Here is a 16,911-nt window from a genome sequence, read left to right as displayed (position 1 = left end):
AAGGAGGAAAATAATTGCAAGTCCTGGTGGTGTGATTACAAGTACAGGTTGTGAGTACAAGCCCTGAATATTTGTTAAGTTAATTTCCTAGTATTTGATATGCTTTCTAGGGAAAAGGGAGAATGATTAAATTTTTTTAATTTACTTGTTTATTTGGGTCCCCTAGGGCAGTGATGGCGAACCTTTTAGAGACCGAGTGCCCAAACTACAACAAAGACCCGCTTATTTATCGCAAAGTGCCAACACAGAAATTTAATTTGTGATTTATACTTCCTTCTCTGTCACAGTTTTCATTGATACCAGCACCTGAGGACACCAATAAAGCAGAAAATAGTCCCAGGTAGAGCTGTCACATTAAAATAGTTCTGTGCACAGCAAGTCCTGGGCTGTCTGGAGTCATCTCTGGTGATGGCCTGAGTACCCACAGAAAGGGCTCTCAGTGCCACCTCTGGCACCAGTCCCATAGGTTAGCCATCACTGCCCTAGGGCGTTTTGAACCTTATAACTTGCAGTACAAGGTTTGATTGCACATACAATACACTGCACTACTACTCTAATGGGGATGTTATCATAGCAGGACTGGGAGACCCTGAAAGGCTGTGGCAGTATGATTATGCTGTTACCATCTGTAAATGATTATTTTATTGTATAAAATTCAAGTTTTAAAATTTATTTTATTATATTTGTATTTTTGTTATATTTTATGTACAACATTGTTTGTGAATTGTGCCGGGCAGATAAATATGTCAATTTCAGCATTCTGATGTTTTCCCACATTATATAATTATTATTTTTTTTTTTTCATGGGGCTTAAACGTGTAATCATTAGATTGCTTTAACATATACTGCAGTACTACAGTATCACAGTCAATAACAATATGACTATATTACTATTGAGTCCTGCCACATGCAAGCTATAACAACAGTTTAGGTTAGGTAGGCCTGGGAGACTCCAGAGGGCTAATGGAAGCCAAATTAGAGGAAAGGCTCCCGCAATATCTGTGTAAGTGATGCATTCAGCAAGCAGATATTTTTAAATCACTAGAATTAAAAAGAAAGTGGATATTTTCTTAAATATTACACTAGTATAATAAAATACACAAGTCCAAATATAAATTACTGTACGTAAACTGTATGTTAGAGTGATAAATGGATATTGTCTGCAAATTGCCTTGGCTTGTGTGTAAACTTTTAAAGACTTTTTTTTACAGAAAGATTTTGGTGCCAGATGTTTTCTAAGATCCCATTTGGATTTTAGCTACTTAGATTTGCAATCAGGTTTTTATACATCTAACTGAGCTTCTGTTTCCTCTGGAATCAGAAAATTAACTAGCTTTGTAGCATCTTCCTTGATCTGCCACCCGTGCCCTGAGGATTACAGACTCCACCTGAGCTTGTTTTACAAGCATAACAGAAAAAATTAATCTCCGCTGGCAGCGCTCCCACTGGGACTCTAATGAATAATGATATCCCTCTCTAGCTGCCCTCTCAGTCCGACAGAAAAGCCACTCTAACCTAGAAATGTAGGGGCTGCAGAAACCAATCCAGCTGTGGATTAGCAGTCAGTCAAGCATCCATCTGCTCTTCATGACAGGATACAAAAACACAGGCTTACAGGGCTGTATCTAAAGAAATGACGTCACAAAACACTGAATGTTAAACAACTCTATGGTAATAATAATAATACAGAACGTCATTACACAAATCATGTACCTGGTCATAGATTTTTCATTCACAACAGTAGTGTAGCTGTGTAATAACACTGCTATAATTGGATAATAAAATGTAAGTAATAAAACTTTTACTGCTTGTCATGTCTAGTTTTACATAAAATAACAAGACCTCAAATAACAGTTTAAATTGTTTGCAGATCTTTTTAATCTTCTCACATTGATGGTATTGTTTTATATCACACCATTGCTATGTCATTTTGTGTATACATGTTTTTTTTCTTCAGATAATGTGTTATACCATTCCTGATTAAGAGTCTTAGTTGTCTCAAAAGCTTGTCATCAACCTTTATAGGATCCACAAATGAGGACCAACCACCAGCTAAAGCCAATTTCACACTACCATTCCTTACCTCCATTTAACGGAACTTTAACGTATCGATTAAAAATCCCATTGACGCCAATGTAAATTTTAATATCAAATGGTATATTCGATTAAGACAGGTATCCGTTATTCATGCATTCTTTGGACGCAAAAAATGACGGAGGCTGCAGTACTTTTCCTTCATTTGAAAAACATAAATGCATAGATAACGGATATCCAACAAACTGACCATAACAGATTAACATATTAATTAAAATCCCATTCACATCAATGTAAATTTTATGTAAACATCTTTTAAACCTCCATTCTTTACTTTTTTTTAACAGAGGTAAAGAAAGGTATTGTGAAATCAGCCAAATACGAGTCAAAGACTCTTTTTTCTTTAGTTAGCTGTTTGCAGAAACATGCTTGTTCTGAGGGGTTGCGAATCCTTCCTTCAGTTGATCAGTTGAGTTCCAATAGTTAAACCCTTACCAATCTATCTGAAACCCTAACTTAAAGAATCCAGAGAAAAAACTTAAATAGTCCCTACTAGTAAAAACAAAACTGTATGCACATTTTCTGCTTTCCAGACACCTTTCCTGTTGTTTTAGAGAAAGATATGTTAATTTGTTTAATTTCAATTGTTGTTTTTGCAACATCATTGCATTATCTGCTCAGTGTTAGATTCAGCAGTTAGGGTGGGCATTAGCTGAGCAGTCCCATCCTGATTCCTCTGTGCTATGCTTTGTATGAGATTCTGTGTGCAGACAATATGTGTAGCATGTTGGCACCACATCTGCATGACGTTCCCAAAGACAGTCAGCTCACAGCTGACTGTCTTTGGGAATGTCATGCAGAGGTGGTGCCAACATGCTACACATGTCCCAGCCTCCCTGCCTCTAAGCAGTGACCGTGACTCACTGGCTTTGATAGTGAAGCCCCTAGAACCCCTGTACTCAATTTAATACTGCATGCAGCATGCTTTTTAAGATCTGCGTGACACCTGATCAGCTCCTTAGCACATTGGCCAGACAGGTCCCTCCCTTCTCCATTGAAAGGGAAGCAACTGTAAAATATAGGACATTTCCAGTTCTGCTACAGTGTGATGAGACAGTGTGTGCTTACCGCACTGTGACCAGGTGCCTTATACGTCTATAGGGGAATTATCTGAATCATGGGCCATCATTCGTTCATGTGAATGAGGCATCGATTTACTTCCTTACAGATCACTTGGCCCAATCTGTTAGAGGAAGAGATAGAACTCTCAGGGAAGCTGTGGCACATGGGACTGATGTGGTGACTGGGACTAGTGGTCAGTACTACTGCCACAGCCATTGTGCCAGCTAGGCTAGCACTTAGGCTAATGCCTATTGCCACGGAGGCGTGACCTCCGAAACGTCACGAAAATCATGCGAGTGTTTTTCTCTGCTAAGAAGTGACTGACGAGAACATCTACTCCTCTGCTGAAATCCACCTGTGAGAAGTCTCTACAAGGCCACGGTACAGTGAAACTCTAAAAATGGGAATTGCTTGCAACCCAAACTATATGTGATAAAGGACTTAGAGGTAATACCTCAGAAATGAGTGATAAAAAAGAAAAATCCTTTCTGACATGTTTGTACTTTTTGTAACCAATTTATGAAAAAGAAATATATAAAATCAAAAAATTTTTAAAGAAAATCATTCTTAGTGGCTCGCTTTCTTTTCTATATATTGCCACTATGCCAGCAGCTAGACTGACATGTAAATAGAAGTAGGTTTAGAGTATAAATGATTATTTAGAATAGTAAGGTGTACCACTGTCTGGGTTACACTCAGGGGGCCCAGACCAGAGTGCTGGACAGTTTTTAGAAGCACTGCACTTGTGCTGTGAATAGGTGCAGAATACGAGTAAGAAGCCGTCTTCCTTTTTTTGTGGAGAGACATACTGTAAGCATGCCTTTAAGGTACTAAAGTTGTCTTCAAGTGTAAGTGGAATAACTAGTGGAATCTCCCAGGAGAGAGTTTTACCAGAAGTGTCTAAGAGCAAAAGTCAACCAATCAGACCTCAGAGTTAATATACACAATATAGGAAAATGTAATACTATGCTGTGTTTATACATACATGACGAGAGGAGTTGTATGGTTCCCATCTTATATAAGGAGGGAATTAATAGAAAAACTGCCCTGTGCTTGTGAATTCAGGATAGGAGAAGTAGGAGAAGTAGTTCTATGCTGTGCTCTTAAAGTCAATATAGGATGCATAGTAGTAAGCAGTATACATGTACATGTATAGCAGTGTACATATATTCAGGATAGCAATAGTAGTAATTTTTGTGACCATTTATGCAGTGTTAAAGTAGTAGTATTGTGCCCATAGTGTATCTGTTGGCTAGAAATTGTAGGACACACAGTACAATGTACTCAACTCTATGTGCATGAGGATGCACATTTTAGCTGGGACTCCCCCAGGGCCTGGTGCAGCTGCAACCTTTGCCCTATGGTTACAGCAGCCCAAGTACTGACCCAGTAAATGCTGTAAAAACCCATATGAAAATGGTGCAACTACTTTTATCTATATCCATCTTGATGGAATTACTTCTCCAGCTTGCCAGACCATAGCATATAAGATGATGCCATTAGTAAGTACAGTTTGTCTTTAAAAAGAAGCCCCAATACAACTCTATGAAAAGAAAGGAATGACTTATGAAAGGCAGGGAGTAGAGTCCACAAACACATGAACAAAATAGGGTTATCAGGGCAATCAGTTTATATTCAGGCACTTTTTAGTTTTACTACAAAGTATGTGAACACAATGGAAACCAACAGAACAGCTTATACAAAACCACAGACATTTGCCCCCTAGTGGATAGAGAAGGTTATTAAAGATAATGCTTGAAACATGTAAGCGTGAGGACAGATATTATACATCTGTAGCACAGCTGGAATGGTCACTGAACAATTTATTTTATGCTCTAAGATAAGACAGTTCACTTTCATGCAGTCCTATGGAAAACCAGAGATAAGTTGTTTTCACAATAAGGAGAGAATAGCAAAAAACTCTCATAAATCTACAGGCACTGTAAGCAAACGAAGACTATGCTACTGTTACCCTGGTACAAAACCCACTAACTGGATGTACTATATATATATCTGCCAAACACTTCTTATAATTTAGTAGAAGTTCTGTGTCCTGCATATTAGCCCCTACCTCACTGAAGAACTATCTAGTTTTTGGTATGTTTTCAGGTTCCAACACCAACCTGTCACCACATACCACCATTCTTTTAGGTAAAAAGCGTTTCCCTCACATCCCCATAAAACCGACTTGGTTCTCTTAAGCCGAGACTCAGATGGGAGTCAGCCCAGTCCAGCGGCTACTACCTATGCCTTGTGCTGCTGTGCATGTTGCCTTACTTTGCAATTTTAGTCACTTTTTCAGTAAAAAAAAGTAGGTCAGTACCAAAATGAACCTGCTGATGCTTCTGAATGGGGGATTACATGAACAGATCCTCTTCCACTTTCTACATCCAGTGAAAGGGATATACAGGCAGTCCCCGGGTTACATACAAGATAGGGTCTGTAGGTTTGTTCTTAAGTTGAGTTTGTATGTAAGTCGGAACTGTATATTTTATCATTGTAATCCCAGCCAGAACTTTTTGGCCTCTGTGACAATTGGATTTTAAAAATGTTGGGTTGTCATAAGAATCAATATTAACACTAGAGCTTCATTACAGACACCTTTGATAACTGTTACAGCTGATGATTGTAGCCTAGGACTAAAGCACAATAAATTACCAATATCCAGTGGTCCGTTTGTAACTAGGGGTCGTATGTAAGTCGAGTATTCTTAAGTAGGGGACCGCCTGTACATTGTATTAGTTCATCTGCAACTTGCAGAAACACACCCAAGAATTAGAGATAAAGCCTGCAAAGGGAAATACTGTACAAAATGCAGAATTGCTGTGCTGTTTGTCAGATTCTTAAAAAAAGAAAAAAGAGGAGGCATATCATAAAAGCTATACTATTATTAGTTCTAGAAGCAACACTAGAAACCAGTGGAATCATGAAGGTTTGTATCTACATATAAAGAGACAAATCATATCATGAAAAATAAGTACTACACTAACACATACTAAAATTACATTTTTCTCTTTAAAATTACAACTACAGCTTTCAATATATATTTGGTATCTGCTGAATAAACGTCTAGCAGCAAAAATGGCCTTAAATGGAACCTGTCATCAGGAGCTCTTTTTCTGGCTCCCCCTGTCCCCATAGAGAATAGTGGGCACATTGCCAAAGTGTTGTTATAATAAAACTGTCCTTTTCAGGTAAAAAGAAAAGTTAGATGTCCATGTCCCATGGGCAGGGGTGTAACTTGAGGGGGTGCAGAGTGCGCAATCGCAACCGGGCACAAGAGGCTTTGGGGGCCCATAAGGTCTCACTTTCCCATATGAGAAGATTAGTACTATGAACCATGGCCATGGGAGTGGCCAGCAAAGAGTTGTCCCCCCCAACCTTGGGAAATTTGTCCGCCATGTGTCTATTTAAAATGGGAGGGATATGGGAGTTTTTTAAATTTAAAATAGATGCACGACAGAATAGTTTCTTGAGGGTGGTGGTGGAGGGGTTTCCCTCTGGCCACTCCAATAGGACACAGGAGACTGCTCTGCAGAGAGAAAGGTAAACTATTATCAAACTTTTCATTTTATTGAAAAAGCAAGTTTTATTAGAAAATGTACACATTCTCTATGGGGACATAAGGAAGTCAGTAAAAGGGCTCCTGATGAGGCTATTTTAAAGGGAAGCTGTCACAACAGATGGAACCATTGAAGAGCATTGTAGAAGCCTAAATGAGTCAGTTGCCGGTCAGTTACATACAAGCTAAAAACATCAGTATCTATCTATCTATAAATCTTTCATGTATATTGAGAATTATGTTAAATATTAGTATGTGTTTCCATCATTCAAGTGTTGGTGTGTTACTCTATCAGTTAATATCCCCTTGACAATTTCACTTATAAGTAATTAGCACATTTACCCTATGCTGTGTTATTCCCTGTTGCCAAAACTGTTAAATGCCTCCATGAGCAAGTAGAAAGCATTAACACCAGACAGATGCAGTGTTATTGAATGACAATGGAGGTGTGGAGCAATTGGCTTAATTAGAAAGCTCATTAGCTTGTGAAATGAAAAAAAAATCTCCAAAATTCTGTGCAATTCTTTTTATGAATAACACGCCTTCAGAAAGCTTCAATTTACACCTTTAATGTGGACTCCTAGAAAAGTAACTTAATGATCAATTAGCTCTACATTTATATCTGTGTCAAAATATATTCTATTTTAAGAGGCATGGCTCTAAAAGATCACAGCCAGCTGTATCTGGCAACACACTGCATACCAAATGTTACAGCAGTCAAATTACATGTTACATTAAATGGTATCGTACATGTATAAACAGAACAAGAGAGTATGTGCAGAAGCAAACACTCAAATAGTTTTACTGGCTTTATATTAATAAATCAAAGTACATAAAATGCCATCTTTTTATATGCTTTGTGTTTAACATCTCTCTTGCTACTAGTGAAAAGAAACTTGTTTGTTTATGTTCTGGGTCCACTGAATGCGTCCATTCAAAGATTGTAGACAGATAGGATATAAAATATATATTTATTGTACATATACTCAATGGATTAGAAATAACAATTCCATATAAATATAAAAAAGGTGGTGTCATGATATAAAAATGATAATTCCCTCCCCTCTGCTATCAGTTTCACATGTTTGGGAAAGTCACACCTAGGCACAGAGTTTCACCTATCCAAGAAGGATTTTCAATTCCAGGGGAAATTGAAGTGTTTGCATTGGGTCTCAATTTTCTTCCATCAAAAACCTTTAATTAAAACTACTAATTTTCTAAATTATTGGATAAAAATGAATAAATCAGAAACTTGACAGGTAGAATAGATTTTTGTTATGGAATTGCAAAAGCTTATAAAATGTACTCCCTCCCTTTTATGGATGAATTCCAAGAAATCATGGAACAAGAACTAAAAAACCTTTTCTGGTAGAAGAATATCTAATTTATTGCCAAGAAGTATTAATTTAACTGAAATGGGACAAATACATTTTTATCAAAATGGTGGAGGGGGGGCGTGCTTATTTTGGATTCACAAATATGAGAAATGAGGCATCCCCCAACTCATAGACAAGCCCTAGTTACAAACAAATCTCTTGGCCCACTGTGACCTCTGAATGCTGGTAATTTAATGACCTTTAGCCCCAGGTTGCAGTGATCTACTGTAACAGTTATCAAAGGTATTAGCAATGAAACTATTGTTACTCCTTGTTCCAATGACGACACAAAAAATGTAAAATCCCCCTTTAGCAGGGACAAAAAGAATTGTGACTGGACTTACACCATAAAATATACCTGTTCTGACTTGCATACAAATTAAACTGAAGAACAAACCTAGAGAACCTAGAACATAACCAGGGACTGCCTGCAATGTCGGACCACATCTATTATCTGACATATTTATCACAGATCCTGAGAATATACCATGAATAGTTAAGAGATTAATACCACTTTAAATATACAAGTGAAAAATCCAAACAACCCCTACACCCCCTTAAAAAAATAAGGGTGCACCATCCGTATCTCACAAGGAGTGCGGTACCCCTGTTTCCTGAACATTGTGATTAAGTGTCATTCTACACATCCATTCCTCAAAATATAAATTCTGATTGTTATTTTTATCTCCAGACAAAAAACTTCCATGAGTGCTAAATATTCAGCAAATTTGGGAAAAAATCCACCTTTTGGAATCTGACTGAAGGTGGCGATATATAGCATGTAAGACCTTCTCTTCATTATACTATTAAATCTCTCCAGCAAGAGAGACAACACGGGCTAAGTGTTATCGTACTGATGAGACGGCCCCAGCACTGGGCATACCTGGTCAATTCCCGGGGACCAGAGCTGCGGGGAGGGGGGTGTGGCACATAAGGCTGTACATGGGGGTGAGGGGGGCTGTATCTAATAAATCCACTGAGGGTGAGGGAGGCTTTAGCATATTTGATATGATAAACTAGGGAATAATTTAGGGAACAGCACACTGTTTTAGTTTCTGAAATTTCAATGCTGCACATAAATTCACTGCAATGGGGCCCTTTGGGGCCTACTGAAACAGGGAGCTGACCCTGGTGATGAGAGTGACTTCATATTAGAAAATTAGGACCAGACTAAGTACAATAAGTGGATGTTGTATAGAGCTCCTAGTTATGTGAGAAAAAAACCAAGAAGATACTAATTAAAAAACATTTTTAGTAAACATTAGCAAATCTAATATTCCAACATTAAAGCGCAACTCTGGCATTTATTTTCCACACATCAACAGCTGATCAATATCTAACAAGATGTCCCCACGCTCAGTGCTGCTATTGATAACGTTCTTTCTTAGGTGATCCCGGCGTGTCAAGAATAGCGACAGCCAGTGCAGAGATCAAGATGAAGAGGAGTGGACATGAGTGTTTCTAGCCTTTTTTTGTTTATTATGTGGTTGTTTTCCTTTAGGTTAGTGTAAGATTTTACACTGCAGCATTGTGTACTATTAGATTAAAAAATTAGAATAGAGGGATTGTGATTCAACAGAATAATTGGTTTACATCTCATTCACTTACTGTCAGAATTGAAAGCAAGTCTTCGACTGAACATTCTGCCTTTAACCTGTCTCGGAACATCCGAACGGTTTGGTGTTTCAAATAGTAGTATGAGGCAATCCGTCCATAGGTTTGAGGTTCAATCGTACGATTGTCCTTTAAAAAAAGAAAATTCATTTAAAAAATTGTAAATCTAGTGATAACAAACAAAATTGTTAAATAATCACACAAAAGGTGTGCAAATGTTTCTCTACTTATATTTGACTATGAAAGTCAAATATATATACTCGAGTATATATACTCGAGTATAAGCCAACCCGAGTAGAAGTCAAGGCCCCTAATTTTACCACAAAAAAACGGGAAAACCTATTGACTCGAGTATAAGCCGAGGGTGGGAAATGCAACGGTCACAGCCCCCCTTCTCCAGTATGTGGCCAGCAAGCCCCAGTAGTATATAGCCAGCCTGCCCCCATGTAGTATCCAGCCAGCCTGCCCCCATGTAGTATCCAGCCAGCCTGCCCCCATGTAGTATCCAGCCAGCCTGCCCCCATGTAGTATCCAGCCAGCCTGCCCCCATGTAGTATCCAGCCAGCCTGCCCCCATGTAGTATCCAGTCAGCCTGCCCTCATGTAGTATCCAGCCAGCCTTCCCCCATGTGGTATCCAGCCAGCCTGCCCCCATGTAGTATCCAGCCAGCCTGCCCCCATGTAGTATCCAGCCAGCCTGCCCCCATGTAGTATCCAGCCAGCTTTCCCCCATGTAGTATACAGCCAGCCCCCATCTAGTATACAGCCAGCCAGCCCCATCTAGTATACAGCCAGCCAGCCCCATCTAGTATACAGCCAGCCAGCCCCATCTAGTATACAGCCATTTCCCCCCTTTAGTATACAGCCAGGCTGCCCCCATGTAGTGTCCAGCCAGCCTGCCCCCATGTAGTATCCAGCCAGCCTGCCCCCATGTAGTATCCAGCCAGCCTGCCCCCATGTAGTATCCAGCCAGCCTGCCCCCATGCAGTATACAGCCAGCCAGCCCCCTGTAGTGTACAGCCAGGCTGCCGCCTGTAGTATACAGCCAGGCTGCTGCCTGTAGTATACATCCAGCTCCCTATAGTATACAGCCTGCTAGCCTCCAGTAGTATACAGTAAGCCCACCCAGCACTTAAAAAAAATTAACTTATATACTGACCCTCCAGCTGCATTGATGCTCAGCGCGGCTCCTCTTCTGGCTTCCCCGTGGCTCCTCTACTGTCTTTTGTAACAGCCGGCAGAGACGTTGCCATGCGCTCTGACGGCAGGCGCATACTATGATGCAGCCACTGATGACGTCATAGTATGCACCGCCCATCAGATAACATGGCCGCTTCTCTGCCGGCTGTTACAGAAGACCGAAGAAAGAAGAGGAGCCGCGCCGAGCACTGGGGCCGCTGGGGGGTGAGTATATAAGTTTATTTTTATTGACTCGTGTATAAGCAGAGGTGATGTTTTTCAGCACATTTTTTGTGCTGAAAAACTTGTCTTATACACAAGTATATATAGTAATAACAAACAGTGGATACATTAGTGATTAGTATTTCCTGTTAATACCTGTTATTGCTATAAGTGGACAGTCTGATTTAAGGTGGAGATGTGCTGGAAAGATTTTATGTTTAGGGGGCTTTGCCCTTTGATGGTTAATATGACAGCATATTAAAATTCCTACGAGCTTTTAAAACTTTATATAACATCTAAATTATTTAGAAGTTTTGAATTATGTACGACATCCTTGTGTGATGTCAGTTTAACACCTTTGTTGGCTTCACATTCTGCAGAACAAATTGCCTTTCTTTAATTTGTGCCTTAGAGACATTAAACGCCCCCCATTATATCTATCCGTAAGACTACCATCTTGCCTTACTGAACAGTACTGTGTGCCGTCTTCTGATGCTCCTAATTAGGCACGGACTACCACATATGCTTTCACTGCACTTAAATCCACTTGCCCTTAAATGGTTTGGCAGAAAAAACATGTTTAAACCAATAATACATGAAAAGATGAAACAAGAAAGTCATTTAGGTTCAAAAACATAAAACAATGGAAAGCATAGTCCTTAACTACTAGAACCTCATCATTCCCATGCTATTATCAAAAAGGTGAAGGCAATTTAAAGTATTGGAAAGAAAAAAATCTGATAAGAATTCAACAATGCAACAACTGATGGCAAATAATAATTCTACACATACTGACAATTAAAGAACAGAAAGTCAAGGTGTTATAGGACAAGGATGTTCATCCCATTACCTCCAAGATGTGAGTTTCACGCGTGAACAGTAAGTCGGTGCCTCCATTATATTTTACATAATAATAGGTTGCTAGCTTTGATTTTATATGAGGAAATGGATCTATGTTTTATGTCATAATTGATAACTTGACCCTAATCCTGTGCTTCACATTCTTTCATCGTGATAACACACTTGGCAACATTTTTAGTTATATCATTTTTTTTTTGCTAAACTTTCTACAAATTACTCTAAAGTAAAGTTTATGATTGTTCATCCTAGAAACACATTGTAATGAATGTAAAAAAATTATTTTATTACACCAACATATACTCTGTTTAGTATTCATTTCATACTTGAAGAACTCTAAGAACAACATTTTGATTATCGGCATGAAAAAACTCTAACAACTAAAATGAGTCCCGCATCTGCTGGATCAGTAGTGAAGAACTCCAAGTTCAAAGTGGTTAGACAAAAGTTCACTCTCATGCTATCTAAACTCTGTGTATTTGATAAAGAGAGCATATTTCTGTGTACTTAAAATGCACATTAAAATTTTGACCTATTTTCTGTATCGGAATCAAGATTAAGAAAAAAAAAAAAAGATTTAACAGGACAGCCCTCTCCCTAGGCTATATAGCACATTGAAAATCAGTCTTGCTTAGTTCAGTGATTCTAAAATAGTAGACGTAAAGTTACAGAAATCTTAAGAAAACCTAACAACCACTACCATGCCATATGAGTATAGCGCATGGTGGTAGGCTGCAAAGTGCCTCTTGTTAATGGTGTTACGTCTTCAATATCAAGGCAGATCTGTCTACCAGAACTCTCTGAACAGTGAGTGTTAACCTCTTCTGCTCTCTCCCTGGACGTAGCATGCTATGAGTATTATTTTTAAACATCAAGCTGAATACGAAAGGGTTAATCGCCACTTCCCCAGAGATGTGTGGGGGTTTGTTATCTGCTGGACAAATTGTACTTTTTAGTGGCGCCATTTAATATTCCATGCAATGTACCGGAATGCTGGAAAAAGTTTAGTGAAATTGCCAAGCACACATTTGCTGCATTTTTTAGGCGCTCTGCTAGAAGGAAAACTTAGGAAGAGCTTTCAATTACATGTATAAAAATAAATACGATTTACAAGGAAAAGAAAAACAACAAAAAAAAGGAAATGAGAAAAAAAGGGAAATGAGAAAAAATGAAAAGAAGAGAAAAAAAAAGAGAAAGAAAAACAGTCAAGTGCTTTGTAGTCTGAACAATACATTATAATGTGTGCTCTGATTTTAAAGCTTTCTTGGTGCACTCTAAATGACACCTTTATTCTGAAATACCTTATATACTTGATTATCAGCAAAAAAAAATTGCTGAAGTAAAACTTGGATTATACTCAAATCTATTAAAAAAAAAAAAAAAGAATTAACACTGCACTCACCTTTGCAATGTCCCCCACAGGTACTCTTCTTGCTTCCGGTGAAGCGGCTCCATGTTCGGGTCCCTGCGAGATGCCGGTATCCACATTATGAAGTCAGGGGCTTGCTGACACAAGCAGCAGCACCCACACAATTACGTTGGCAAGCTGCCGATGTAAATTAGTGTGTGTGTGGGGCGCACTCTGAGACCCGAAAATGGAGCCGGAGCACTAGAAGTAACAGGACCTGCGGGGGTGCCTCGGAAAGGTAAGTACAGGCGGTCCCCTACTTAAGAACACCCGACTTACAGACAACCCCTAGTTACAAACGGACCTCTGGATTTTGGTTATTTACTGTACCTTAGTCCTAGGCTACAATAAAGAACCATAACATTTATAAATGATGTCTGCAATGAAGCTTTAGTGTTAATCCTGGTTCTTATGACAACCCAACATTTTTAAAACTGTGACAGAGACCCCCAAAAAATTGGCTGGGTTTACAATTGTAAAGTATACAGTTCCGACTTACATACAAATTCAACTTAAGAACAAACCTACAGATTCTATCTTGTATGTAACCCGGGGACTGCCTGTACAGTGTTAATTTTTTATAGGTTTGGGATACTGGGGGCAGGGTCTGGCAGGCTTTATACTGGGGGCAGGGGCTGGTTGACTATATACTGAGGGGCAGAGGCAGGATGCCTACATACTGGGGATAAGGCATGGCTGGCTAGCTATATACTAGAGGGAATAGGCTGGCTAGCTACATACTAGAGGGTATGGGCTGGCTATATACTGGGGGAAGGGGACTGGATAGCTATATACTGGGGGTATGGGCTGGCTGGCTATATACTGGGGGGTATGGGCTGGCTGGCTATATACTGGGGGGCATGGGCTGGCTGGCTATATACTGGGGGGCATGGGCTGGCTATATACTGGGGGGCATGGGCTGGCTGGCTATATACTGGGGGCATGGGCTGGCTGGCTATATACTGGGGGGCATGGGCTGGTTGGCTATATACTGGGGGTATGGGCTGGCAGGCTAAATACTGGGGGTATGGGCTGGCAGGCTATATACTGGGGGTATGGGCTGTCTATATACTGGGGACAATTTTGGGATATGCTAATAACTAATATGTTTATGATTTTTTATTATTTTTATATGTATTCTAGAGGAAGTAGGGGGTGGGGGGGGGGGTGATTTAAACTTTTACTTTTGTTTTCTTTTATTTCAGACCCCCTAGGGTCTGATCACTGATCTGTATACTGCAATATTACTGCATTGCAGTATCTAGTAATTTAACCCCGGAGGATGCTGAGGACCTTTTTCATTTTTGCATTTCTATTTTTCACTCCCCATTTTCAAAAATCTACAAGGGCTTGTTTCTGCGTAACAAATTGCACTTCATAGTGACGGCATTTAATATTCCATGCCATGTACTGGGAAGCAGGAAAAAAAAAAAACGATGCAGTGAAATTGGTAAAAAAAAATGCATTTGAGCCATTTTCTTGTGAGTTGTGATTTCACAGCTTTCACTGGGCACCACAAATGACATATCTTCTTTATTCCTAGGTTAGTGCAATCACGGGGATAGCTAATTTATATAGGTTTTACAATGTTTTCATACATATACAAAAATTAAAACCTGCACAAAAAAATAATTTTTATTTTGGCATCTTCTGGTGTTAAAGGGGTTGTCCGAGTTTAAAAAAAAAACTATATGTGGCCGGGAGCGGGCTGCCTAAAATAATAAAGCTGTACTTACCTTCCGGTGCCCTCCCGTATCAAGCGCTGCTCCGGTCCTATCCGTCCCTATACACAGCATTGTGTATGGGGGCCAGAAGGTTGTCAGGTCCGGCCGGAAGCTGAATGCAGCGCTGCTCCGGCGGCCATGTTTGTTTACATGGCGCCCGGACCGGAACGACAGCAGCGCTGGATACGGGAGACCACCGAAAGGTAAGTACAGCTTTATTGTTTTAGGCAGCCCGCTCCCGACCACATATATATTTTTTTTCAAAACACGGACAACCCCTTTAATAACTTTTTCATACTTCGGTGTACGGAGCTGTGATTTTTTTGCAACTTTCGGTGATGTTTTCAATGCCCATATTTTTTATAATCACTTTTAATCACTTTTTTAGCCTTTTAATCACTTTTTATAAAATTTTTAATATTTTTCAAAATGGCAAAAAAGTTTCGACTTTGGGCGCTATTTTCCGCCATGCACTTAAACGCCCTGAAAAACTGTTATTATATTTTGATAAATTGGGAATTTTGGAGCGTGGCGATACCTACATTGTTTACCTACAGTGATTTTTACTGTTTATTTATATTTATATGCATGCTAGGGAAAGGGGGGTAATTAGAGTGTTTACTTTTTATAATTTTTTCTTTTCACTTTTTTTTTTTTTTAAACTATTTTTCAAGCTCCCCTAGGGTACTTTAACCATAAGTGGTCTGTCTGATCCTACCATTTACCGCCATACTACATTATGGCAGCACATGGGGATTTTCCTCCTCATTCATTACAATGTGCGAATTGGACATTTAAATGAATAGGTTAAAACCATACAGCCTCAGGTCTCTGGAAGACCGAGGCTGTCATTGCAACCGTTCGCCACCCCCTGATGACATCACGGGAAGCGCCGATCAAGATGACGGTGCCCATGGACAGCTTGACAACCGCAATCACTGCTATCGTTACGTTACCGGTAAGTATTTTCTGCCATATGCAGCAAACACTTACAAGTTATGGAGAGAGCTCAGCCCATGAGCTTTCTCCATACACCCCCTGCAGCAGCACAATGTTAATGTTATCTCATGGAGCATGAAGGGGTTGAACTCATAGGCAGTTTCCATAGCCTCAAACTATAGAGGCTGGAACCTGGATAGCTTCAAAAGGGAGAATTGCAGCCTGTTTCTTGATAAACTAAGCCGAATTCCTTAACCCTTTAAGGACCAGGCCCTTTTTCGTTTTTTGCGTCTTTATTTTTCACTCCCGACCATCAAAAATGTATAACTTTTTTATTTTTCCATATAAAGAGCTCTGTTACAGCTTGTTTTCTGGGTAACAAATTGCACTTCATAGTGGTGGTATTTAACCCCCTGATAGATCGGACGCTGAGCCGATGCCGGTTCAGCTCAAGATCTGAGCCGAACCGGCATCGGGAAACACGGGGTGCCGACTATAATGACCGCGGCATCTAACATGCTTCTGGGGGATCTTTCCCCCAGAATCGCCCCCCACCGTTTTCGGGGGGTGGGGGGGCGATCGTTACTATGGAATCACTGGGGTCTGATCTGGACCCCAGTGTTGCCTGCAAGAACTGACGGTAAAATGGCGTCCATGAGTATTGCAGAGTATTATCATGAACAAGCAATCAGATGATTGCTTGTTCATGTCCCCTGGTGACAGAAGTGAAAAAGTAAAAAAAAAAAAAAGTTTTCAATAAAAAATAAAGAAAGAAATCAATAAAAATTCCCAAAAGCCCCAAAACATTTAAAGAGACATATAACTCAAAAGTCTAAATCATATCACAAACCCCACATATATAGTATCACCGCGT

At 39.7% G+C, this 16,911-nt stretch overlaps 1 protein-coding gene across 2 annotated transcripts in view; it reads right to left on the bottom strand.

The window, feature by feature from the left end:
* The window catches only part of ASCC3 (activating signal cointegrator 1 complex subunit 3), a 498,380-nt gene that overhangs the window by 50,432 nt on the left and 431,037 nt on the right, over positions 1 to 16,911 (bottom strand). For both annotated transcript variants that reach the window (XM_072141894.1, XM_072141895.1), the window contains exon 36: positions 9,703 to 9,837. In XM_072141894.1, the coding sequence (XP_071997995.1) occupies positions 9,703 to 9,837 (135 nt within the window). The remainder of the gene's footprint in view (positions 1 to 9,702; positions 9,838 to 16,911) is intronic.

Source organism: Engystomops pustulosus, chromosome 3 (genome assembly GCF_040894005.1).
Source record: "Engystomops pustulosus chromosome 3, aEngPut4.maternal, whole genome shotgun sequence".
In the NCBI taxonomy this organism is placed as follows: domain Eukaryota; kingdom Metazoa; phylum Chordata; class Amphibia; order Anura; family Leptodactylidae; genus Engystomops; species Engystomops pustulosus.
The sequence above is the reverse complement of the archived record's forward strand: the minus strand, read 5'-3'. Positions and strand labels throughout refer to the sequence as shown.